At 49.6% G+C, this 24,530-nt stretch overlaps 3 protein-coding genes across 3 annotated transcripts in view; all 3 read right to left on the bottom strand.

The window, feature by feature from the left end:
* Nucleotides 1–1,739: 1,739 nt before the first annotated feature.
* On the bottom strand, nt 1,740–8,527 carry LOC106733776 (intersectin-2-like). Its single transcript, XM_027767934.1, has 6 exons — nt 8,192–8,527; nt 7,494–7,615; nt 6,770–6,852; nt 4,004–4,087; nt 3,088–3,261; nt 1,740–2,770 (listed from the first exon to the last, which is right to left on the bottom strand). Exons 1-6 carry the CDS (start codon nt 8,273–8,275, stop codon nt 2,466–2,468), a joined length of 852 nt encoding a protein of 283 aa, XP_027623735.1. The 5' UTR covers nt 8,276–8,527; the 3' UTR covers nt 1,740–2,465.
* Nucleotides 8,528–8,724: 197 nt separating this feature from the next.
* Nucleotides 8,725–11,404, bottom strand: LOC114005927 (uncharacterized). Its single transcript, XM_027767935.1, has 3 exons — nt 10,867–11,404; nt 10,005–10,220; nt 8,725–9,444 (listed from the first exon to the last, which is right to left on the bottom strand). Exons 2-3 carry the CDS (start codon nt 10,086–10,088, stop codon nt 8,806–8,808), a joined length of 723 nt encoding a protein of 240 aa, XP_027623736.1. The 5' UTR covers nt 10,089–10,220; nt 10,867–11,404; the 3' UTR covers nt 8,725–8,805.
* Nucleotides 11,405–11,583: 179 nt separating this feature from the next.
* ITSN2 (intersectin 2) overlaps nt 11,584–24,530 on the bottom strand; it is a gene marked incomplete in the record, with an annotated part of 122,530 nt that continues 109,583 nt past the window's right edge. The window contains 6 exon segments of the mRNA XM_014583868.2: nt 11,584–12,237; nt 12,798–13,013; nt 13,660–13,827; nt 15,712–15,810; nt 19,112–19,295; nt 20,831–20,937. Coding sequence (XP_014439354.2) covers nt 11,599–12,237; nt 12,798–13,013; nt 13,660–13,827; nt 15,712–15,810; nt 19,112–19,295; nt 20,831–20,937 — 1,413 coding nt within the window.

Raw genomic sequence — 24,530 nt, 5'->3', positions numbered from 1 at the left:
TGGACCTGGTGCTTGCTTTCTCACTTTCTTCTCTCTCTAGTCAAATTAAAATAAGTGAATGAATAAATAAAAGTACATAATTAAAAAAGAAAAAAGTTTCAACAGCAAGATAGTATTGTTATCTCCCAACATATGACTCTCAGAAAGGCTCTGTGACTTGCTTGAGGCCAGTCCCCTAGCTCAAAATGGGCAGTCCTCTGCCCCAGGTCCAGTCCCTCTGGTGCCCAGGTGTATGTGCACCGCCCACGTGCTTCCTCCTCACACCCACTTGGACTTTGTAATGCACAGTGCCACAAACCTGAGTCTCCCTGGGTGCCATTATCCCTGCCCACACTGCAGGGCTTGCTGGGGGCTCCTCAGCAGAGCGGGGGGCTTCCAGGCTGTACCAGGTTTATTTGCTCAGTCCTTCCTGAGTGGATGCCTGAAGTCTTTGGGTGCACTCTCCCCTCCTCGTGCCCTCCAGAGAATCAGGTTCGCTTTTCAGTCAGGAGAGAACTTGGTTTCTTCAGGGGAAGATCTGTGTTCCTAGTTCAAAGAGGATACTTAAGAGTTGCTGAGTGTTTGTCTGACTCAGATCCTGTAGGCTCCTGGGTCCTAAATCTGCCAAAGAGCCCTGACATATCTAGAGATGGAGAAACAGCCCTAGCCACTGTTCACACTAGTGAGAATTAAAGTCCTCACAGTCCTCAGAACAGAAGGGTTGTTCTGTAGCTATGAACACAAGTCAGCCCAGAGCTGGTTTTAAACTTGCCTGATTTCTCAGGACAGCGTAGTGCTGTAAAAGCCAGCCAGAGGCAGACTCGCCCCTGGCATCAACACTTGTCTTCGTAATTAATCAAACACACTTCTCCAAATCCTAGGGGTCGCCAGCACTTTGCTCAGTGAGGCTGTGCCTGAACAACCTGTCCCTTCCGTAAGTAACTGCTGAGCTGTTCTGTTCTCATATGCTGAGTGCAGGTTTCTCTTATGTCTCTGTACCCATGTTTTAACCAACCAGTGCCCACAGTCAGCACCTACGAGGAGTAAGTGATGGACTTTTAAATTGAAGATAATATTTAAGTACTGGATTAAGTTTTCCATCCTTCCTTGCCCAGTGATTATGTTTAAACGGAAGCAAGGGCTCCGGTGGAGGCCCATGCCCTGGGGACATCTAAATCCTTCCTGTTCCCTCCAGCTGCCTGCGGAAGACCTGCTCCTTGGAAGTCAGGAACTCTGCAGCCCAGGTGGTTCCTGTGAAAGGACAGCTCTTTTCCCAGCTTTACTCACTAAGCAGGGATTTAATGTGTAAGACCTTTTTATCAATTTTCAGAGATTTCGCATCTCAACTCAGAAGCCGACAAGCAGCGTGAGTGGTGTGGAAGTGGCTCTGACAGGGCAGGGCTGGGGGAGGAGAGGACTTTTGAGGGGCTATGAAGCATACACTGGGGTCTCTGTTCGACTTGGCAAGCATTAGGACCACAGGGTCAGGCAGATGCCACAGAGCTCATCCACACAGCCACCGAGGAAGAGCCCAGAAATACGAAGCAGGTTGACCAAGGTCACAGAGCAAGTGGAGGGTGGAGCCTTGATGAGGCCTTGGGTGTCCTCACCTGACCCCGCAGCCTGGGTTTTTCCAGCTGTACCAGAAAGGAATTTGGTTTCATTATAAACAACCTCTGAGGATATGTTTTCAGTCTTCATTAGCAAATAAACCAGTCAGGCTTTGAAAGAAGTTACATTCATAAACTTATATTTTTATTTTCTTTCTGTACATATTGGCAATGATAAAGCTTAAAGATGCATGTCCTATGAAATATGCAAAAACAAGACATTTACATAAATAACTTATACTTCAGAAAATTAAAGTTGAAAAATATTTTCCACATTATTAGCGTTCACAGTATTTAAAGTAAATCAAGCTTTCTCCCTCATATTTCAAACTATATTGTCTTAGCAGAGAATGGTAAAGTCTAGTCAGGAATAGAGTGGTCGTTGCTGGTTCTATTCAGTGCACCAGTAGACGCCATCTCAGCGTCACTGCTCAAGCTGAGGCTGCAGCGCCTCATCCCACCTTTCACCTCCTGAGTGGCTGTGACCCACACAGGTCACGTGGCGTGGACTGGTTACAACGTCACCAAACCACTCCACAATGGACACGTCCAACCATGCGGGATGTCTCTGGATCTGATGCCTCATTTCCGTGTAATACTTTGTATAGCCCTGAAAACGGAAACCTCGGCATCGAAACCCAGCTGAGCTTAACACTAATGCAAGGCACTGTGCTATGGGGTTTGGTTTATTTATAGGAAAGATCCTGTTTGCATAGATCGCTAGCGATTTAGTGCACAATGAAACAGAGGCCCCAGCGTGCATGGCTTTGTGATGGATGAAGCTGCAAGATGCTCCCCCAGCCCTGAAGGGCACAGTCTTTGGTTCCCCAGCCCCAGTCAGTGGGAAGATCCCCTGGTGCCATCCTCCTGAATCTCCTAGATGAGAGTTTTCTGCTCAAAAAGCTGCAGGTCAAAGCGGACCCAGACCTCCCCAGTGGGGACCTCATGCAGCAGCAGTCGGCGGGTTGTAGGGCCTTTGCTTTCCTGTTCTGTTCGAATTTTTGCCACTGGAACTTCTGTACGACCCAGGAAATCTGATGAATAGACATCATGTGAGAGTCCAAGTCTTTTTTCATTATAAAAATATTTACAAAATGCCTCAGGAGGAGTGTCTGAAACAGGATTCGTAAAACTTTCAAATCCAAAAGAAGGAACTTCTTTTGGTTTATGGATGCTGGATGCTGTGAATGGACGCAAGGAGAACGACAGCAGACTCGTGTGAGAGAAGCGGTCTCTGGTCAGACGCTGTCCTCCCCATTCAGCCCTCTCCAGGAGCTCGGCGTGCACATTCTCTGTGTGCGTCTGTGTGAGGGTAGGGGTGACTAGGCCCAGACCTGAAACAGACTCCTTCGTCCCCAAAGAAGGGCACCCACTGCCGCCAGGCTTGGGTCATTGCCCTTCTGTGTCAGGGGGCACATAAATGGCGGAGATCCCTGGATCTAGACTTAGATTCCAGAAAACCGGGAAAACCTTTAGCTCCCAGCCAAGTTATACTTACCATCTGGTGAAAACTGGTCTCTGTCAAACATGGTGAGACACAGCACATCTTGGTAAAGATCCTTAATAAAGAACTGGCAGTTAAAATTCCACTTGGGGTTGAGTGTGTCCTGGATGGTTCTGGTGGTGTAGCTCTGGGAGCCCACGCTGATTTCGCAGTACGGGTTGCTCTTTCCTGGAGAGGAAAACCATAGGCACACATGGCACGTGTAGGAAAGTGAGTGACTAACGGCCTTCCAGAGCAGACACAGGATCCAAAATGACGCTTTGCCATAGAGCCTGGCAGCAGCCACCGCAGGGGCCCACATCCCCGCGGTCTAGTGATGCTGTCTCCGCGTCCTCAGCACCGTAAGCTCCAACACCAGGACCGCCCCCTCGGAGCCCAGGCCAGTGTCAGTGCAACTTGTTTCACGCTTTCTCAAAGGCACGTGGTACTTACCGGGAAAACGGGTAATAATACTGCTCGATAAACTAGCTTGTCACCATTTCAGTGACACTCAAAACCCACACGTAAGCATCCCATTGGGCGGCTCTGTGGGAGCAGCAGTGACAGTGCTGCTCACGGGGACACAGGTCCCAGGTGTGACTGTGATTCAGATCTCCAGCCTAGTCGGCCCGAAATAGGCTGGGCACACTAGCGAGCGCCCAGGATCCAGTGGGCTGGAGGACTAGTGGAAGGGGACTGCAGTGTGACCAGACCCTGTGGAAGTGCTATTTCCCCTCTCCCTCTCTCCTTTCTTCCCTCTTTTTCTCCCCTTTTCTTTCCCTCTTTCTCTGTTATTCTCTCTCCCCTACGTACACGCATGTGCTCTATCATAAATAAAGAAAAATATAAAAGTATCCTCTCATCACACGTGCAGAAGAGTCATCACAGAGTGGCGCAGCTACCAAGCCTGTTGAGCGAGAGGAGCATTTACCGTTTGGTTTACAGGCTTTTAATTCTGTAGCTTCGATGACATGCACCATCAGACGCCCGATGCCTGACATCTTCTGAGAGCGGGCTACAAAAAAGGAAGAAGAGTTGCATTAATTTTTTCTCTGGGAATGCAGACAGCATAGCCATGATGCTGAGCTGTACACACTCTGTCTTTCTCCCCCACCATGACTACCGCCACTCACCTGCTACTGTGCCGGGCCCCAAAGCCTGGCCCCTGGCTGCTCCTGTGCCCTTTCCCTGCGGTGTTGCCTGCTACAAATGCCTTGCTCACCATCTCTGTCCATCAGCATCCTGTCCTTTGAGACCAGGGCCCATCTCCTCACCTCCTAGACCCATTTCCTCCCCTCTGCATTTGTTATCCATGACTATGACCACCCCACAGCCTACTGGGCCTCCAATTCTAGGTAATGTCTGTCTCTGCCAGACAGGAGCCATTGTAGAGCACAGACTTCTGATTAATTCTCAAATGCAAAGAGTAATTTCAATAAAATAATACTATGTATTATTTGTTTAGCACTTAACAGCAGCAGCTAGCATTTATTGAATATTTACTTTGTGTTAGGCATGTGCTGGACCTTCATAAAATCGTACTATTTAAACTGCACACCTTCCAAAGTAGATGAGAAAAAAATAAGGCTTAGAAAGGACTATAATGTGCTCAACTCAGAGCTTCTCAATGACAAGGTAAAAATTTAAACAGCAGATGTCAAAATCCAAACCACCCACCAGAATTCAAACCACCCACCAGAATTCCAATTACATGGAGACATTGTAGCTTATAAGGCAGTTTTACTTAAGGCCTTTTTCTATGTAAGTAGGTACTCAATGCTTTTACTGTGGAGAGGAGAGTCAGTGGACTCCCATAGTCTTGGTAAGCATGAAACTTAGTTGAGCAGGCTTCAAGGATTTAAAAAATTAACAAAAAAGGCCAGGTGATGGCATAATGTTAATGCGACCAGACCCACACAGGGAAGGTCCTGGGTTTGTGTCCTGAGACCTCCCTGAGCTGGGCATATGTGTGCTCATAGCTAGGCTATTTGAGGCTGGGGGTGGACTGCAGTGTGAGGACCTATGAGGAGTCTCTTTCTCTCTCATGGGAAAAAACATTTTTTTTTTAAAAGTAAAAATAAAACCTCCCAAATCTAACCAAAGGATGCTTGGTGAACTACTGATTGTTTCTTTTCTTTTCTTTCTTTTTTTTTTTTTTTCTTTAAATTATACTTGTCAGACAGAGACAGAGAGAGAGGGAATGGCCACACAGCAATCCCTTCTCTTCCATTCTTCTCTTGGGATTGTGGGCATGTACACACAGGCATCAAGAGTGTTTTCCAAGCTGCTGGACTGAGACTCAAACTGAGCAGTCAGCCATGTGGGATCCAGCTGCCTTAACCACCATGCCGCCAGCTGGCCAGAGCTATTTTCCTAACTGAGGGCGAGTATAACCTTCTCTATGAGAGCGGTCGTTTGGGCTCACACTCTCTCAGAGCTGCACTGAGCTCTCCTGCAGGCAGGGCCGGGCCTTATACATCTCTGTAGGCCCAGTTAAGCCTAGCACAAAATAATTGAGGAATGGCTAAAGAATCGATACATGTCTGAAGAACAGATGATGCTCAACAATATACACAGACATTAATGATAAACAAAACTCAGAAAAATACTGATTTACATATTTTACCAATTAAGATATCATTACAGGCTTTACAAAATGATTCAGTCATTGATTTTTCAATAGCAAGCTTTTAAAGTACCATTAAAAGAATATTCAATTAGAAGAGCCAATTTACACATACCTTTCGGAAATATTTAACAAATTTAAGGGAAACCTGAATGAAAAAACATATGAAGAGCTACAATGACAGCGGCAGGAACCGGCTGGGGCTGTACAGGGAGGGTGCCTGGAGGTGCGGCCGGGTCGCGGGGAGGCGCAGGCGAGGTGCTCAGAGCACACGCTCTCCTGGGTGAGGGGCCACAGGCCGGTCTGGGAGTGGCTGGAGACCGGGCACAGAAGCGGGGGCTTGGGATTGGGGTAGAGCTGGGGAAGAAAGTGGGGACTGTGACATTTCTGTTTAGAGGGCACCGTGGGTGGGCAGTGTTTTACAAATACACTGAGCAGGCTGGGCCCAGCACGTGAACACAAAGGATGCGACCAGTGCAACAATATGGAGCCCCACGGAGCACGATGGGAGGAAAGAGGGGGCTCAGGGCAACAGAGGCCCCTTGTCAGGAAGAAGGGAGGAGGAGCAAGGGCCATCAGGGCCAGGAGACCTGGCTGACCAGGAAGAGGGTGGGCGGGTGGACCCCGGAGGAGAGAGCCCAGTGGACTGGGGTGGGAGAAGATGGGCAGGGAGAGGAGGGGTTTATGAGCTGAAGGGAAACAGGCCACAGAGCTTGAGTGTGAGAGTGCAAAACGGTCCGAGCTGAGGTCTGCGCACGGAGAGGCAAGAAGGTGAGTGGCAGGGATGAAGGCAGTGACTTTGCAGAGAGAAGGGAGGTCCCGGGATGGACACAGTCACTCCCATGTCTGTGTGGGGGTTTGGAACCGTGGTCCTGGCACGGGCACACTGGCTCTCACCTCTATGCGATGGGTAGGGGCTTGGGAAGGTTTGGACCATGGTCCTGCAACAGCTCTGGCCTTGCTCACACCCCACCCTGCCAGCCTCATTGCAGCAACACTAGCTGGTGTCCCAAGGCCAAACCCCGCCCGGTCCCAGGCCCCACGGCCCAGGCCCTCCAAGCACCACCATACCCTGATAAGCCTTCTCCCGTTTCTTCTTTTCTGTGTCGATGTATTGCTCAGACGCCCCCTTGATCTTCTGGACCCAGGCAGTCCTAGAGGAGAAGTGGAGTGGCCATTGGTGGCTCCTCATGGCCCTCCTGGTCCCAAAGGTAGCCCCTGCAAAGCTTTTTCTTGCTAACCTCAGCTTTAGCAAGCTCAGGTAAAAGACTCAGTTACTCACTGAGGATCAAGCTGAGAATTTCTAGACAATTCTTGATTGCTTATAGAATACCAGGCACCTGGAAGGTGCCAGGGATCCAGAAAGAAGATGCACATGAGCACTGGGATGACAGCTGGGCACGTAGGCCCCCACGCAAGTGGCTGTGCACACAGAGGTACATGGGAGGGCAGCGTTGGGCTGGAGGGCAAGCTCATGGGAAAGAGGGATGGGGAGAGGCTGGCTGCATAGCGGGGTCTTGGAAACCAGCCCAGGACGGGGACTGTCACTGGAGGCAGTCCCTGACAGGACTCTAGCAGGGACCGAGGCTCGGATTTGCCATTTCGGAAGGTGGGAGCACCACGAGGAGACAGAAGCGAGGCACTGATCAGAGGTGGCCAAAGCCTGGCGGGGTGCATGTTAAGACTGGTGAGGACGCAGGGCTGGTAGGACTTGGCCGTGGAGAAGGGTGTGTAGGAGAGGGGGCGTCCAGCTTCCTGCGAGGCTTCAGGCAAGCCACAGCTGGCCGGGACTGACCTCTCGTTAATGTTGTCTGTGCGGAGCGTGTAGACCCGGTCGATGTGGGAAATGTGGAAGACGGGCTCATCGCTGGAAGGGTCTGTGGGCAGCTTCACCAAGACCTCGTTCAGGAAAATGGGCTGAAAGAATGAGGGCCAGTCACAGGCTGTGAGATGGGCTGGAACACTCCATCTGCCCTGTCCCAAGGATTCTGTCCGTCTGATGCGCCGCAGAGCAGTAGAAGGGGGTCTTTAACACAGGAGGAAAGAAATGGCTCCACCTTGTAGAAGTGGTACCAGGGCGAGGTCTACCTGAACTGGGCCAGCAGCTCGAGAATCTGTGACTTCTGGTGCCACCGGACAGCCCCTATGCACACCGACCCCTGGCACTGAGCATCAGGCTCGGTTTACAGAGAGACTGCTGCTGAGGGTGGACAGCGGAGGGACCAGGTGTCATGTTTGCTGGGAGGAAGTTTTAGTCCAAAGCTGGAATCCAGCTGGGGGCCAGCTGGGGGCCCCCGGTGAGCACTGAAAGCCCTGCTGACAGGGGTCCTGTCTGACACGGGTCCTGTCCTGCAGAGCAGCGAGTAAGTGCAAGCCCTCTGGAAACAGGTGAGAGTCCTGTGAGGGCAGGGCAGGCTCAATGGGAAGGAGGCCCTTGAGGTAAACGCAAAACCTCAGTAGGGCCTGATGCCGCTCCAGGCAGGCTGCACTCACCGTCTTGTACATTTTGAATTGGGCGTTGGACTTAGAGCTGAAAAGTTTCTCAGAGCCGGAGGAAACGGCAAACTGCTTGACCATGTAGGTGAGAAGCAGGAAGTCATTGAAGAGGAATCCGTGTAGCTCCTTACTGCTCTTGGTCTTGTATAATTTCCCACTATGCAAAAGCTTCCGGGGCCCCAGGCAGTTGGTGAGGGAGTTGAAAATAAGTTGCTTAAGAGAAAGAAAATGTCCCTTCGTAAGTCTCGGCACAAACCATCCCAGCCCCACTGCGAGGCCCGGGCCTTGGGCCTGTGGATTCTGTGTAGAATGTGCTGAGTCGTTCACCTTTACACAGAAGATCCTTACATCAGAGCGACAAAGAACACACCCATCGAACACACCATCACCATGTCCACATTAAATCCTAACAGTGCTCTTTCGATGACAGAGATGCGGCGCTTGGACCAACAGCGCTGCTGAGAACATTTCTCTCTACCAGGCAGTCCTAGAGGAGAATTGGAGTGGCCATTGGTGGCTCCTCATGGCCCTCCTGGTCCCAAAGGTAGCCCCTGCAAAGCTTTTTCTTGCTAACCTCAGCTTTAGCAAGCTCAGGTAAAAGACTCAGTTACTCACTGAGGATCAAGCTGAGAATTTCTAGACAATTCTTGATTGCTTATAGAATACCAGGCACCTGGAAGGTGCCAGGGATCCAGAAAGAAGATGCACATGAGCACTGGGATGACAGCTGGGCACGTAGGCCCCCATGCAAGTGGCTGTGCACACAGAGGTACATGGGAGGGCAGCGTTGGGCTGGAGGGCAAGCTCATGGGAAAGAGGGATGGGGAGAGGCTGGCTGCATAGCGGGGTCTTGGAAACCAGCCCAGGACGGGGACTGTCACTGGAGGCAGTCCCTGACAGGACTCTAGCAGGGACCGAGGCTCGGATTTGCCATTTCGGAAGGTGGGAGCACCACGAGGAGACAGAAGCGAGGCACTGATCAGAGGTGGCCAAAGCCTGGCAGGGTGCATGTTAAGACTGGTGAGGACGCAGGGCTGGTAGGACTTGGCCGTGGAGAAGGGTGTGTAGGAGAGGGGGCGTCCAGCTTCCTGCGAGGCTTCAGGCAAGCCACAGCTGGCCGGGACTGACCTCTCGTTAATGTTGTCTGTGCGGAGCGTGTAGACCCGGTCGATGTGGGAAATGTGGAAGACGGGCTCATCGCTGGAAGGGTCTGTGGGCAGCTTCACCAAGACCTCGTTCAGGAAAATGGGCTGAAAGAATGAGGGCCAGACACAGGCTGTGAGATGGGCTGGAACACTCCATCTGCCCTGTCCCAAGGATTCTGTCCGTCTGATGCGCCGCAGAGCAGTAGAAGGGGGTCTTTAACACAGGAGGAAAGAAATGGCTCCACCTTGTAGAAGTGGTACCAGGGCGAGGTCTACCTGAACTGGGCCAGCAGCTCGAGAATCTGTGACTTCTGGTGCCACCGGACAGCCCCTATGCACACCGACCCCTGGCACTGAGCATCAGGCTCGGTTTACAGAGAGACTGCTGCTGAGGGTGGACAGCGGAGGGACCAGGTGTCATGTTTGCTGGGAGGAAGCCAGAGTCCAAAGCTGGAATCCAGCTGGGGGCCAGCTGGGGGCCCCCGGTGAGCACTGAAAGCCCTGCTGACAGGGGTCCTGTCCTGCAGAGCAGCGAGTAAGTGCAAGCCCTCTGGAAACAGGTGAGAGTCCTGTGAGGGCAGGGCAGGCTCAATGGGAAGGAGGCCCTTGAGGTAAACGCAAAACCTCAGTAGGGCCTGATGCCGCTCCAGGCAGGCTGCACTCACCGTCTTGTACATTTTGAATTGGGCGTTGGACTTAGAGCTGAAAAGTTTCTCAGAGCCGGAGGAAACGGCAAACTGCTTGACCATGTAGGTGAGAAGCAGGAAGTCATTGAAGAGGAATCCGTGTAGCTCCTTACTGCTCTTGGTCTTGTATAATTTCCCACTATGCAAAAGCTTCCGGGGCCCCAGGCAGTTGGTGAGGGAGTTGAAAATAAGTTGCTTAAAGAGAAAGAAAATGTCCCTTCGTAAGTCTCGGCACAAACCATCCCAGCCCCACTGCGAGGCCCGGGCCTTGGGCCTGTGGATTCTGTGTAGAATGTGCTGAGTCGTTCACCTTTACACAGAAGATCCTTACATCTCGAGCTCTTTGGAGTTCACACTGGCCCAGCGAACACCATCACTTAGTTCTAACAGGTGCTTTTCAAGAACTCAAAACAGGGACCAGCAGATGGTGTAATGGTTACGTTGCTGGACTCCCACATAGCTGACCGTGGTTTGAGTCCCAGCAGCTTAGAAAACTCACACCGGCGCGTGTGTGTGCATGCCCAAGACCCCAAGAGAAGAAAGAAGAAGGGATTGTAGCATGACCATCCCCACTGGGGGAGTGATTTCTCATTTTCTACCTGTTTCTCCAGTGAACACATATGCCCAATAGCAAAAATCTCTCTTAAAAAGGAACAACAACAAAAAAAGAACCTCAAAACAAAAATCCCACATCCTTCCTCCTTATAAGAAAGGAAGATGGCGATCCAAGGAGTATCTCTGTGGGGCAGCATGGTGAGTCGGACACCCACACTGGGGAAAGGATTCAAGCTCCCCACCCAGAACCGGCCTGGCAGCTTTTGGCTTAACAGCACAGCCTCACCTCTGCGAGACCTTCGCACTGAACATGAGCCTGGATCCACTCCAGTCGGTCTGAGTTCTCCTTCTCCCGAACCCCCTCGTTAACCTGAGAGCAGAGCTCCTCTGCCTGCTCGAGGGCCAGTTTTAGGGAGGAATGGTCCACGTGACTCTCTGGGGTATTCTCCAGGATCTGGAAGAGAGAGGGCTGTGTCACGTGGGGTATGCCATGCCTTTCATCCACCCACCTGGCCGTCCACGTGGTCACTTGACCGTCCACATTTTGATGAGCTGCTTGTATGTGTGTGGTTCTGTGCTTGGCACTGGAACCAAACAGCAAACGAGGTAGGATGGCAACAGTCTCTGCCCCTCACAAGCTCCCCACAGGTTTTGGGGAGACAGGGCCAGATAACTCGGTTGCAGCAGGGCATGACAGCTGTTACATGACCACCTGTCCGGAAATCCGTGGGTCTCTGGTTGCTGTCTGTCAGGGTGCTGATAACGGCCCATGTTCAAGGGTGCCTCCCTGCTCTCTCCCCACGCTTAAGCCGTGGACCTCTGGGTGAGGCCTCTGATAGACACTGGCCGCAACTCTGAACTCGCTAAGTGTGCTAACTTGCTGAACAGGCAGTCCTAGAGGAGAATTGGAGTGGCCATTGGTGGCTCCTCATGGCCCTCCTGGTCCCAAAGGTAGCCCCTGCAAAGCTTTTTCTTGCTAACCTCAGCTTTAGCAAGCTCAGGTAAAAGACTCAGTTACTCACTGAGGATCAAGCTGAGAATTTCTAGACAATTCTTGATTGCTTATAGAATACCAGGCACCTGGAAGGTGCCAGGGATCCAGAAAGAAGATGCACATGAGCACTGGGATGACAGCTGGGCACGTAGGCCCCCATGCAAGTGGCTGTGCACACAGAGGTACATGGGAGGGCAGCGTTGGGCTGGAGGGCAAGCTCATGGGAAAGAGGGATGGGGAGAGGCTGGCTGCATAGCGGGGTCTTGGAAACCAGCCCAGGACGGGGACTGTCACTGGAGGCAGTCCCTGACAGGACTCTAGCAGGGACCGAGGCTCGGATTTGCCATTTCGGAAGGTGGGAGCACCACGAGGAGACAGAAGCGAGGCACTGATCAGAGGTGGCCAAAGCCTGGCGGGGTGCATGTTAAGACTGGTGAGGACGCAGGGCTGGTAGGACTTGGCCGTGGAGAAGGGTGTGTAGGAGAGGGGGCGTCCAGCTTCCTGCGAGGCTTCAGGCAAGCCACAGCTGGCCGGGACTGACCTCTCGTTAATGTTGTCTGTGCGGAGCGTGTAGACCCGGTCGATGTGGGAAATGTGGAAGACGGGCTCATCGCTGGAAGGGTCTGTGGGCAGCTTCACCAAGACCTCGTTCAGGAAAATGGGCTGAAAGAATGAGGGCCAGACACAGGCTGTGAGATGGGCTGGAACACTCCATCTGCCCTGTCCCAAGGATTCTGTCCGTCTGATGCGCCGCAGAGCAGTAGAAGGGGGTCTTTAACACAGGAGGAAAGAAATGGCTCCACCTTGTAGAAGTGGTACCAGGGCGAGGTCTACCTGAACTGGGCCAGCAGCTCGAGAATCTGTGACTTCTGGTGCCACCGGACAGCCCCTATGCACACCGACCCCTGGCACTGAGCATCAGGCTCGGTTTACAGAGAGACTGCTGCTGAGGGTGGACAGCGGAGGGACCAGGTGTCATGTTTGCTGGGAGGAAGCCAGAGTCCAAAGCTGGAATCCAGCTGGGGGCCAGCTGGGGGCCCCCGGTGAGCACTGAAAGCCCTGCTGACAGGGGTCCTGTCCTGCAGAGCAGCGAGTAAGTGCAAGCCCTCTGGAAACAGGTGAGAGTCCTGTGAGGGCAGGGCAGGCTCAATGGGAAGGAGGCCCTTGAGGTAAACGCAAAACCTCAGTAGGGCCTGATGCCGCTCCAGGCAGGCTGCACTCACCGTCTTGTACATTTTGAATTGGGCGTTGGACTTAGAGCTGAAAAGTTTCTCAGAGCCGGAGGAAACGGCAAACTGCTTGACCATGTAGGTGAGAAGCAGGAAGTCATTGAAGAGGAATCCGTGTAGCTCCTTACTGCTCTTGGTCTTGTATAATTTCCCACTATGCAAAAGCTTCCGGGGCCCCAGGCAGTTGGTGAGGGAGTTGAAAATAAGTTGCTTAAAGAGAAAGAAAATGTCCCTTCGTAAGTCTCGGCACAAACCATCCCAGCCCCACTGCGAGGCCCGGGCCTTGGGCCTGTGGATTCTGTGTAGAATGTGCTGAGTCGTTCACCTTTACACAGAAGATCCTTACATCTCGAGCTCTTTGGAGTTCACACTGGCCCAGCGAACACCATCACTTAGTTCTAACAGGTGCTTTTCAAGAACTCAAAACAGGGACCAGCAGATGGTGTAATGGTTACGTTGCTGGACTCCCACATAGCTGACCGTGGTTTGAGTCCCAGCAGCTTAGAAAACTCACACCGGCGCGTGTGTGTGCATGCCCAAGACCCCAAGAGAAGAAAGAAGAAGGGATTGTAGCATGACCATCCCCACTGGGGGAGTGATTTCTCATTTTCTACCTGTTTCTCCAGTGAACACATATGCCCAATAGCAAAAATCTCTCTTAAAAAGGAACAACAACAAAAAAAGAACCTCAAAACAAAAATCCCACATCCTTCCTCCTTATAAGAAAGGAAGATGGCGATCCAAGGAGTATCTCTGTGGGGCAGCATGGTGAGTCGGACACCCACACTGGGGAAAGGATTCAAGCTCCCCACCCAGAACCGGCCTGGCAGCTTTTGGCTTAACAGCACAGCCTCACCTCTGCGAGACCTTCGCACTGAACATGAGCCTGGATCCACTCCAGTCGGTCTGAGTTCTCCTTCTCCCGAACCCCCTCGTTAACCTGAGAGCAGAGCTCCTCTGCCTGCTCGAGGGCCAGTTTTAGGGAGGAATGGTCCACGTGACTCTCTGGGGTATTCTCCAGGATCTGGAAGAGAGAGGGCTGTGTCACGTGGGGTATGCCATGCCTTTCATCCACCCACCTGGCCGTCCACGTGGTCACTTGACCGTCCACATTTTGATGAGCTGCTTGTATGTGTGTGGTTCTGTGCTTGGCACTGGAACCAAACAGCAAACGAGGTAGGATGGCAACAGTCTCTGCCCCTCACAAGCTCCCCACAGGTTTTGGGGAGACAGGGCCAGATAACTCGGTTGCAGCAGGGCATGACAGCTGTTACATGACCACCTGTCCGGAAATCCGTGGGTCTCTGGTTGCTGTCTGTCAGGGTGCTGATAACGGCCCATGTTCAAGGGTGCCTCCCTGCTCTCTCCCCACGCTTAAGCCGTGGACCTCTGGGTGAGGCCTCTGATAGACACTGGCCGCAACTCTGAACTCGCTAAGTGTGCTAACTTGCTGAACAGCAACAGTTGCTAATGGTTTTGGGGTCACTGATCCTTTTGAAAAATCTGATGAAACTGATGACTCCCCTGCCACAGGAAAAATACAATAAAATCACATTGTCAGCTTGTAGTAAAAATGCACTCAGTTCAAAGTACTGATGCCACAGATGCAAATGAACAGAGGCCAGAATACAGCTCTGCGTGGTTCCTCTGAAAACTGCAGGCTACCACCAGACACCTCCCAAGGATGGCACCACCTCTGCTCCAGCTGGGCAGGCCCACAGCCCTCTCCTCACGACGTTAACACACAAGAAAGCCTGCAAGCCTCCGGTCGTGATCCAGTGCTCGTTTGGTAGCAAAATCTGAGCTGACCGGAAGAGAAGCACGCACATATCCTACTCAGAGGGACTGCTGACAGGTCTCACTGTAAGAACACTAGCGTGTTTGGTTTGAAGTGCTGCCCCAGGTTTTGTTGGGGTGTCATGGAAGGCATGGTATCTGGACTGAATTCTGAAACACATCTGGCCCAAGATATTTCAGTAAAGGACCGGGGGACTGTATTACTGGGTCAGTCTGCTGGCGATCTGGAATGTGGGGACTGTTGAGTTCTCATACCAACAGACCAAAATCGAGGCATCATCAGTAAAAGTGACAGCCTTTTTTTCTGCTGTTTGTCTTTGTAAATTACGTCAGTGATTACTCGGGCAATAATCTTATGTAAAGTCTGCCTTCTCCTTAGAAGAGAAATTGGCTTAAAAGACTCATATTATATCACAAAGAAAGAATTTTGAAAAGAATGGTTAGCAAGTGCAGGGCTGGCAGGTAGCATGGTGGTTAGGGTGCTGGACTCCCATACAGCCAACTGTGGTTCAACTCCTGACCTAGTGGCTTTCTTTCTCTCTCTCTGATCAAATTAAAAAATAACAATAAGTAAAATTAACAAATTAAAAAAATAGCTAGCAAATTGAAGTGGGATACAGCAAGAGAATAGCAAAGAATGCTGTTTAGGACACACTGAGTTGGAGACTCCTGGGACTTCTAGGTAAAGGCGGATAAATTTTGATCTCAGGGGAAGATCAGTGCCTTAGATTATACTAATGGATTCTGCCCCACCTCTGGGTTCAAGATAAGCTCCATGCTGGAGACCTGGGGGGCCTTCACCCTGTCTCAGCACATACACACCTGAGTCTGAGATGCCAGGAAACTCCTGAGAGGGAAAAGGCAGGTTACCCAAGTGACATTGGATACCTCTAATTTGTCCACTTCGAGGATTCAGTCCTTTGGACTGTAAGTGTGTGTTCCCATGCATGCACACACAGGTGCCCAGTCGAATAGTGGGGTCACTTTGGTGGTGTCACCCACATGTAGGGGCCAGCTGGAACACCTAGGGGCACCCTGACTATCTGGCTCTTGAACTTCTGCAGTTCCTGCTCCTGAGTCACATGCAGACTGACCCGGCCTGAGCACTCACACTTCTGATGAGCAGAGGGTAGCGGGTGATCCTCTGCATGGGCTTCCGCAGGCAGCTGGAAAGGGGCATTCCTTTACAACGCGGGTCAGACGCCAGCTTCTGCAAGATAATTGAGAGGCTCATGAGGAAATGTAGCTCCAGTGAAAACAAAGCAGGGTCCAGTCTGTAGCCTGGTGGTTAAGGCAGCTGGATTCTATGAGGCCAATAGAGTGGCTAGAGTCCCAGACCCAGAAGTTTGAAAAACATGGTGGGCATATGTACATGGATGCCCAAAATCCTGAAAGGAGGGAGAAATGAAGGAGGAGGGATTGCGGTGTGACCATCCCCCACAAACAGCTCTTTCTCACTTCCCCTCTCCCTTTCTCTGGTGAGCACATCTGCCCTCTGATAAAATTAAAAAAAAAAAAAAAGAAAAAAAAAGGGGAGCATTGGCCATATTCACATACTCTTGTCTTTAAATTTAACCTTTGAACTTCAGATTTCTTTTAATAATTCAGAATACAAAATGATACCGATCTGAGGCCAGCAGGTGGTATGGTGGCTAGGATGGTGGACTCCCACATGGCCAACCGTGGTTTGAGTCCCGGACCTGGTGGCTTGGTTTCTCTCTTTTCCTCTTTCTCTCTGGTGAGTGCACATGCCTTTTATAAAATTAAAACAAACAAACAAACAAAAACAACTACAATTAATATTTTTTAAAAAGTGATACATATCAGGTTAACAGTAGGAATATCTCATCTCCTGTATCAAGACCCATAGATGCTTCTCAGTCCTTTCTTATCATGCTGCTTGCAGCCTGTGTGATCACTCGCTCCTTTGCTTCTAGAACGTTCTCTTGGCTTTCTTCTTGGCTCACTGGCCTCCTCACTCTTTTCAACAGCCTCCTCTCCTCTACACACCTTTAACCAGCCATAGGCCCTGCCCCAGATTCCCTGCAGGTGAGTCCCAGCCCTGTCCCCCAGGCCCTCCTGCAGCTCTGCCCTTGCCCATCTTTTCGACCTCTCCCTGTCTGAGCTGGTAGCACCACTCTGCATCCGCCCTTCTATACACACACCTGGGAGTCATCGCTGATTTCCACCTGTGCCCGGACAGCTCTGGATCTCCCAAATTCTGCATGTCCGCTATACCAACTTCATCAGTAACTACTGCTACCATTTAATAAGTGCCTACTGTGTGGTGGGTAATGGATGTGTGCCTCTCTGACGGTACTGACAGCTGGTTCCCAATTGTCTCTGAAGGCTCAGGTTCTGCTTCTGCCTGCCCAGGCTGTCCCCTGGATGCCTTCCCTCCTCTCCTCTGTGACCCTCCTCTGGCTGTTCCTGACGCCGGCCTCGTTCTAAGAACGACAGTACACTGTTCCCAGAGACAATCCTACTTAGTGAGAGTAGGCTCTCTTTCATGTAATGCTTGATTTTGTGAACTGCTACTTTAATTATGAGTTTAGTAGCTGTATTTATAAAACATATTGGGTTATAACTTAAACTTTTTTTGGTAATTAAATACAAATACAGAAACAGGCCTTGGGAGCTGAGATACTTCTGCCTTGTAAAATGAATCAGGTGGTCTTTGTATTTCTTCCTATGGTTTGTAACAGTTTAAATAATATGGAATATTATAATTAAGTGAACCTGGTTCTTCTTTGGGATAAATTTTTCAGTTTTCTCTTGATTGACAGCATCTTCAGATTTTCTATTCTTATTGCATCAGTTCTCAACTTTCAATAGAAAATTATAAATTTTGTTAACTTTTTCACATTCATTAGCATATATTTTAAAATTATACGCCCTTCAGTTTAAGTGATATCCATTCTTAATGTTATTTTTTCTTTGACTAATTTAGATTTTCCAGAATTAGTTTATTAATTCTTTTTTTCAATTTTGAGAAATTTTTGCTATAGGGTATGTGCACTCACCAGAGAGACAGAAACTGAGAAATCACCCCCGGGGGGATGGCCACACCACAATCCCTTCTCTGTTCTCCTGGGTCTCGGGCACACATGCACATGCACATGCGCCTAGCATGAGTTTAAAACCATCAGGTTCAAGACTCAAACCGTGGCTGGCCATGTGGGAGTCTAGTGATGTAACCGCTTCGCCATCTGCTGGTCCCACAGTTTACTAATTCTCTTCAATGTGCCAGTTCTTGAATATGTCATCTGGGTTTCTCTTCATTATTTTCCCCACATTCCTTTGAAATTTTTATTCTCTTCTTAAACATCTTTTATTTTGTACTTAATTATTTTCCATTCTTCCTTTGATGATGAAAATACTAAAATAATGCATTCTCCCCTAAGGTACTGCAGTGAATGCATAATAGATCCCAGTAGGCAGTATTTCATCATCATCAACAACAACGAACCAACCGGAAATGTAAAGAAAGCAAGAAAATAGGTTTTACTCTAATTTCCCTCCCACTTATGTGTAGCACTGCTTTCTAATACTGAATAATATTAATGAAAACGATTTCTCAAAATGTAACAATTTGCTATAACAACCAGTGCCGTATCACTGTAAAGATGCAATTGATGTTTTCTAGGTTTTTGCCATAGGTGTGTACACTTGCTGGAGAGAGAGAGAGAGACAGTGAGAGGGAAGATGAGGACCTCTCTGCCCCTCCGTGGATGGCCATGCTGCAATCCCTTCTTGTCTTCCCTCGGGCTTTTGGGCATGTGCGCACACATGCTGGGAGGGTCTAAGACTAACTGGTCGGTCACGTGGGAGTCCAACAGCTTAACCACTACACCACTTGCTGGTCCTGCTGTCGACTCTTACATTCAACATACTGTTCTCCATCAGAGGTCAGTGCCAGCTTTACTTCTGCAGTTTAACTTATGACCTTGGCATCCTGGAAACTGTCCTTCTGAAAGCTCTTCCTATTGGTTTCTAGGAGCTCTAATGACAACTGCGCACACTTCTGGTCTACGTGTACAGAACCACAGACACCCATTTTATAGGCATTATCCTCATTCCTGGTATCATCTTCTGTTTTTTACTCATTTCCTTTCGTCCAGTTTATTCATTTAGTTGTTTTAAATTTCATTTTATTTTGTGCATTTTATACATAAGTAAACTATTTCATATTCCTTCCAGAATAAGACAGACATTAAATAAATACAATTTACTAAATTGAGAATGTAACATTCTTATGTTTCATTGGAAGCATAAAGTAGCGACAGTAAGTGTGCCTAAACAGGCACTCTGTCGTAAGACAGGCAAGATCTTGGTCCTAGCGCCAAGAAAAATCAGGTCTCTATGGAAGGTATATTTGTGTGCCCTTTGGTAATGGAAAGGGATGGCCCTCTCCATCCTGAGGCTCCCTGAGTCACTGTTTGTTGTGGCCTTGAAAGAGCCAGCCTGCTTACTATCCCAGCGGACACCTGCAAGGCCCAGAATGGAATTACCTTTAAGAAATCTTTGAAGTCCGTGTCTTCATCTGTCTTCTGCTGTAACAGAGCAGCTCCATTAAGCTGACAGCTGCAGAACCGGATGTAGGCCTGCATATGGGACAGCTCAGCCGCCAGGATGTCCCCAATCATCTGCACGGGCATCTTCTCACCCCCGGTCTTCTTCCGGACTCGCAAGGCCCTGCAAACGACACGCTCACTTTCTGCTTCTACGTGAATATCCTTGAGGGATGACTACCATAGAGACCAGTGGGAATTTACAACCAGTGAGCTGCCTAGAACCTCTGGTGCTGGGTGGGAAATATCAGGGGTCAGGGAGGCAGCTTAGGCCTAAAGCTGCACTAGCCAGGCCGGCCTGGGAGAAATGTTAGCAAAGACGACAAGAAAAAAGGAAAAAATAAGTCTATACACTTTGTGCTTCTGCCCTTTAGAACTGTTTTGGTTTCACCTTAAGTTTCTTAGCAAAAGGTCTTATGAAAAGTTCTAACTTGTTCTTTTTTTTGAAAATATATATTTAATTCCATTTGTTGTTATTATTATTTTAAAAAATTTGATCAGAGAGAGAAAGGGAAAATGAGAAAGCAAGCCTCCTGGTCCAGGACTCAAACCATGGTTAGCCATGTGGGAATCCAGTGCCTTTAATCACCACACCATCTGCTGGCCCCCCTAACTTGTTCTTAGTTGAACTAAGAAGGGAATTTCCAGTCTGTAAGGGAAGAAGGGAGCAAGGGCTGCAGAAGCTGTGTGTGGAGATAGAGAAGCATCGAGTCCAGGAGAGCTGTGGGGCCCTAGAAGGGCAGAGATACAGCAACAGCTGGGACTGCTGGGCCTTCCCCTGGAGTCTTCCTCACGGGACAAAAGATGGGAAATCGCCCCAAGAAATGGACTCTCACCTGGGGATTTAGGAGGCACTCAGACTAGGCAGTTACAGTTGGGGCATGACCTGTAGCTCCTGTTTTAACGCTAGCTACCCTACCACCAGACTCAACTATACAGCATTTGTGGGGATCGTACATTAATATATTATTTGTTTAATGATTTACATTTTCGTTTGTTTAGTCAGAGTATTTTCTTTGTTACAGTTCTTTGCTCGCTTTCTTTCTCTCTCTCTCTTTCTCTCCCTTTCTTTCTTTCTTCCTTCCTTCCTTCCTTCCTTCCTTCCTTCCTTCCTTCCTTCCTTCCTTTCTTTCTTTCTTTCTTTCTTTCTTTCTTTCTTTCTTTCTTTCTTTCTTTCTTTCTTTCTTTCTTTCTTTCTTTCAGGTTTTTGCCGCAAGGGTGCATGTACTCGCCAGAGAGAAACAGAAAGGGACAGTGAAAAAACACTCCCTGGGGAGATGGCCATGCCACACTCCCCTCTCCTTCATTCTCCTCTTGGGATCTTGGGCACACAAGCACATGCACCTGGTGTGAGTTTCAAGCCACCGTGTCTCAGATTTGCACTGTGGTCGGCAATGTGGGAGTCGTGTCTTAACCCCACGCCACCTGCTGGTCCAACTTCTTCACTTTCTTTAATAATTATGTATTTTACAGTTACAGAGCACATCATAAAATGATTTTAAAAAATCAAAAAGGAAAGAAAGAAGAAAAGCCTGAGGGAACAGAAAGAGGAAAGTCCCCTTGGCTAAGCAGCCCCTGCAGAGGGCTGTAGGGACGGACGGCCTGTCTCAGGGCTTGGGGGGTCGGCTGCAGTGGCACTGCATGTACTACATTACTCACTTCAGCAGCTTCGTGTTAGACATGATGAGCTCTTTCCAGTTCACAAAGATCAAGGCCATTTCTCCTTCCGTGAGGAAGCCTGACTCTGCCATCCGTTTCTGAAAAACCTAAATTCACAACATAAAAGGATTAATATGGATATGCAGCCTGTGCATGGTCTAAATCAACAGCCTCAGATATTGAGGCTAACAAGATCATGGGATTTCCAAAGAAGCATAATTGAGATGGTTCAATTTTTAATTGCATGATTTTCTCCATTTTTTGCTATTTGGGCTCCTATCAAGGCTAATTCTAAGGACAGAGTCTACTGGATCATTGGGAAAGTCATGACATATTTTTCTGTTTTTTGATACAAAAATGTGTCATAACTTTTCTGACGACCCAATAGTAATCTTGTTAAAAAGAGATCCTCAGGGACCAGCAGATGGCATAAGGGTTACGTCACTGGACTCCCATGTAGTTGACTGTAGTTAGAGTCCCAGACCTGGCAGTTTGAAACTCACACCAGGCATGTGTGCGTACGAGCCCAAAATTCCAAGAGAAGAATGGAGGAGAGGGGACTGTGGCATGGCCATCCCTCCCAGGGGTGATTTTTCGCTTTCTGTCTTTCTATCTCTGTCTCTCTGTCTCTCTCCCCAGCAAGTACACATGCTCCACAGCAAAAACTCTCTCTAAAAAAAAAAAGAATTAGAAGAGATCCTTATACCCATCTCATAATCTCATAGGAATGTAATATGTAATGAAGGTAACTAAAACCATGGGCACAAAGCACCCTCCCACTGTAGGATCCTGCAGAATCAAGGGAGCATGATCGCTGCCAGGCTGTACACCTCAGAGTCCTGGAGGGAAACTGAGTGATGATTTATGCTACCCTGGAGACTGACCCCCAGCAAGCGTGGATCTCAGAAGCTGGCTGGCTGAAGGGGAAATAATACTACTCTACAGGTGTATTCCATAGCACCAAGGGCTACTTTTTTTTTTTTTTTTTTCTTTTGACAGGGTCTCGCTGCATCAGAATCCTCCCGTCTCAGCCTCCTTGCTCAGGGCACCACGCCCACTCTTTCTTTCCCACAGGGTTTTGCTCTGTTGTCCAGATTAGGTCTGGACGTCCCTGAGCCAGAGGGATCACATACCTGGTCTTTAGGTTGGAAGGAGAATGAAACCTGGGCCTTTAATGGAGTCCCAGAGTGGAGAGCACAGTATTTTAGCAGCACGTGCCACCATGGCTGGCCACACGTAAGGATCTGCGAAGTACTGATACGTACACATGCAGGCATGTAAGTGGGTGAGAGTGTGTGTGTGTACCTGTGTGGAGGGGTCTCAATGAACTTCATGGATAATGTAGGTGAAGCTGGGTTAGGTACTATTATTCCCATGACCCATGAAGGAACAAAGGCTTAGAGAGGGATTTGCTCAAGGTCACCAAGCTAGTGGGTCGCTGGGAAAGTCGTGATGTATTTTTCTATTTTTTTCTATGCAAAAATGCATCACCATTGGGAACCAGCAGTTGGCATAATGGCTATGTCGCTGGACTCCCACGTAGTCGACCGCGGTTCGTGTCCCGGACCCGGTGGCTTAAAACTCACGCCGGGCGCGTGTGCGTGCGTGCCCAAGATCCCGAGAGGAGAATGGAGGAGAAGGGATTGCGGCGTGACCATCCCCCCTGGGGGGTGATTTCTCGCATTCTGTCTCTATGTCTCTCTCTGTCTGTCTGGCGAGTGCATGCGCCCTACAGTGAAAATCTCTAAAAAAAAAAAAAAAAAAAAAAAAAGCATCACCATTTTCCTGGCAACCCAAAAGAATATAGCAGACCTGGAACTAAAATTTCACTTTTTGATTCTAAGTCCAAGTTTCCATGAAACAACTAAGATTCCTAGGGAGTAACTTTAAAGGTCGTAAGAAAATAGTGAGGTGAGCGGAGACAACTTTCCTCCTGTGCAGTCTTTCCTTATTTTACATTTTTAAATTTTTTGGAGAGGTTTTTGCTATAGGGTGCATACGCTTGCCAGAGAGACAGAGAGACAGAAAGCGAGAAATCACCCCCTGGGGGGATGGCCATGCCGCAATCCCTTCTCCTCTATTCTCCTCTTGGGATCTTGGGCATACATGCACACATGCCTGGTGTGAGTTTAAACCACTGGGTCCGGGGCTCCAACCACGGTTGACTACATGGGAGTCCAGTGACATAGCCATTACGCTAACTGCTGGTCTCCCTCCTGTGTGATCTTTCTAAGATACACAGGACATACTACTCTCCACTGAAATCTCCCAATGGCTCCTCACTACCATGTGATCAGATGCAAACTCCTCCTCCAGGTGACTCACCAGCCTGGCCCTCAGGCACTGGACGCTCCAGTCACACTGGACAACCCCTAGGTCCCTAACTCCTTTTACATGTCTCTCTCACTTCTGTTTCCTTCTCTTGGCATAGGAAACTTGTACTTGTCCAGAGCATAACAGAGAAAGCCCATTCTGGCTGGGGACTCCCCTCTTCTAGGCCCAGCCCCCCACTTCACCTACTATAGCTCTCTGTCTCTCCCACATGAATGCCTTGAGGACAAAAACTTGCTCTTCTCGGTTCTTTATGACAGTTCTTTGCACATGGGCGGTTTTCAGTTTACTTCTTCTGCGTAGCGTTGAGTGTGGGATCACAGAATTCAGATGAAAGTGCTGTAACTGGACATTCTCTGAGGAGGGTGCTATGGCTCCAGATCAGACTGAAAACACCACGGCACTCCTGTGCCCGGGTGCCCCAGAAAGAGGGTCAATCTGCTCTGAGTCGCTACTGAAGGACAGGGAAAGTGCATCAGATGGCAGTGTCAGGCCCAGCTGTGGTGACCTAGACAGCAGGACATCACTGTGTGACACTGAAGCTATAAGAGAAGGCCATCGGTTCAGATCCCAGGTTGACCTAAACATGCCCACAGGTGCACCCGTGACCCTGGCTGACTGAAAGCCTGGGAGGGGTCAGGGCATGCTGGGATCCTATGGTGGTGCTTGTTTGTCTCTCTTCTAGGGAAAAACCACCACCAACAACAACCCACAGGAGATGCCCCGGTAGCCTAGTGGTTAAGGCAGCTGGGCCCACATAGCCAACTACATTTCAAGTCCTGGCCCTGGTGGCTTGAAAAATATGCCAAGCGTGTGTGTGTATGCCCCAACCCCGACAGGATGGTGAAATGGAGAAGGGACTGCAGTGTGACCATGCCTGGTTGCTGTCTTCTGTCTGTCTCTGTCACTGTCTCTCTCTGACAAGCATATGCATCTTCTTGCAACGAAAAAGAAAACAAAACAAAATGTAGATGTAGTTAGATCAAAACTTGAGGTAAAGTCTGCTTAAGGGTCGTCACACCCACTCCATGCCCCGTCCTTCCTTGATGGGGCTTCTACTGCGTCTCACTAAGGCCTTCCAATGACCGCTCGCTCTCTCCCTTCACTCTGAATGGCCTCGTCTGGGAACAGGAGCGGATGTCCTCGTCAGACTTTGAGTGTGCCAGCATTACCCATGTGCAGGACAGCACTCTGAGGGAGTGAGAGCTCCTATTACTATTTGTGAATTCACACGTCAACAGCGATGTCTCGCCTCACCTCCGAAAGGAGGCCGCCCCGATGCCCACCATCTCGTGCAGGAGACAGCAGATGCTCCACTCCTGCACCCAGTCAGCGACAGCCCCTCACCTCTACCACAAGCTGGAGGTCG

Source organism: Tupaia chinensis, unplaced genomic scaffold (assembly GCF_000334495.1).
Source record: "Tupaia chinensis unplaced genomic scaffold, TupChi_1.0 Scaffold144952_1, whole genome shotgun sequence".
Taxonomy (NCBI): domain Eukaryota; kingdom Metazoa; phylum Chordata; class Mammalia; order Scandentia; family Tupaiidae; genus Tupaia; species Tupaia belangeri.
The sequence above is the reverse complement of the archived record's forward strand: the minus strand, read 5'-3'. Positions and strand labels throughout refer to the sequence as shown.

What these genes read in the sequence shown, in the direction of transcription:
- LOC106733776 (XM_027767934.1), bottom strand. Translation starts at nt 8,275, where the DNA reads ATGGTCAAGCAGTTTGCCGTTTCCTCCGGCTCTGAGAAACTTTTCAGC. An exon ending in ACAGACAACATTAACGAGAG is followed by an intron (nt 6,853 to 7,493) that starts GTCAGTCCCGGC and finishes CTTCTCCTCTAG; the next exon opens with GACTGCCTGGGTCCAGAAGA. An exon ending in AAAAGCCTGTAAACCAAACG is followed by an intron (nt 3,262 to 4,003) that starts GTAAATGCTCCT and finishes TTTCCTCTCCAG; the next exon opens with GAAAGAGCAACCCGTACTGC.
- LOC114005927 (XM_027767935.1), bottom strand. Translation starts at nt 10,088, where the DNA reads ATGGTCAAGCAGTTTGCCGTTTCCTCCGGCTCTGAGAAACTTTTCAGC. An exon ending in AATTCAAAATGTACAAGACG is followed by an intron (nt 9,445 to 10,004) that starts GTGAGTGCAGCC and finishes TCATTCTTTCAG; the next exon opens with CCCATTTTCCTGAACGAGGT.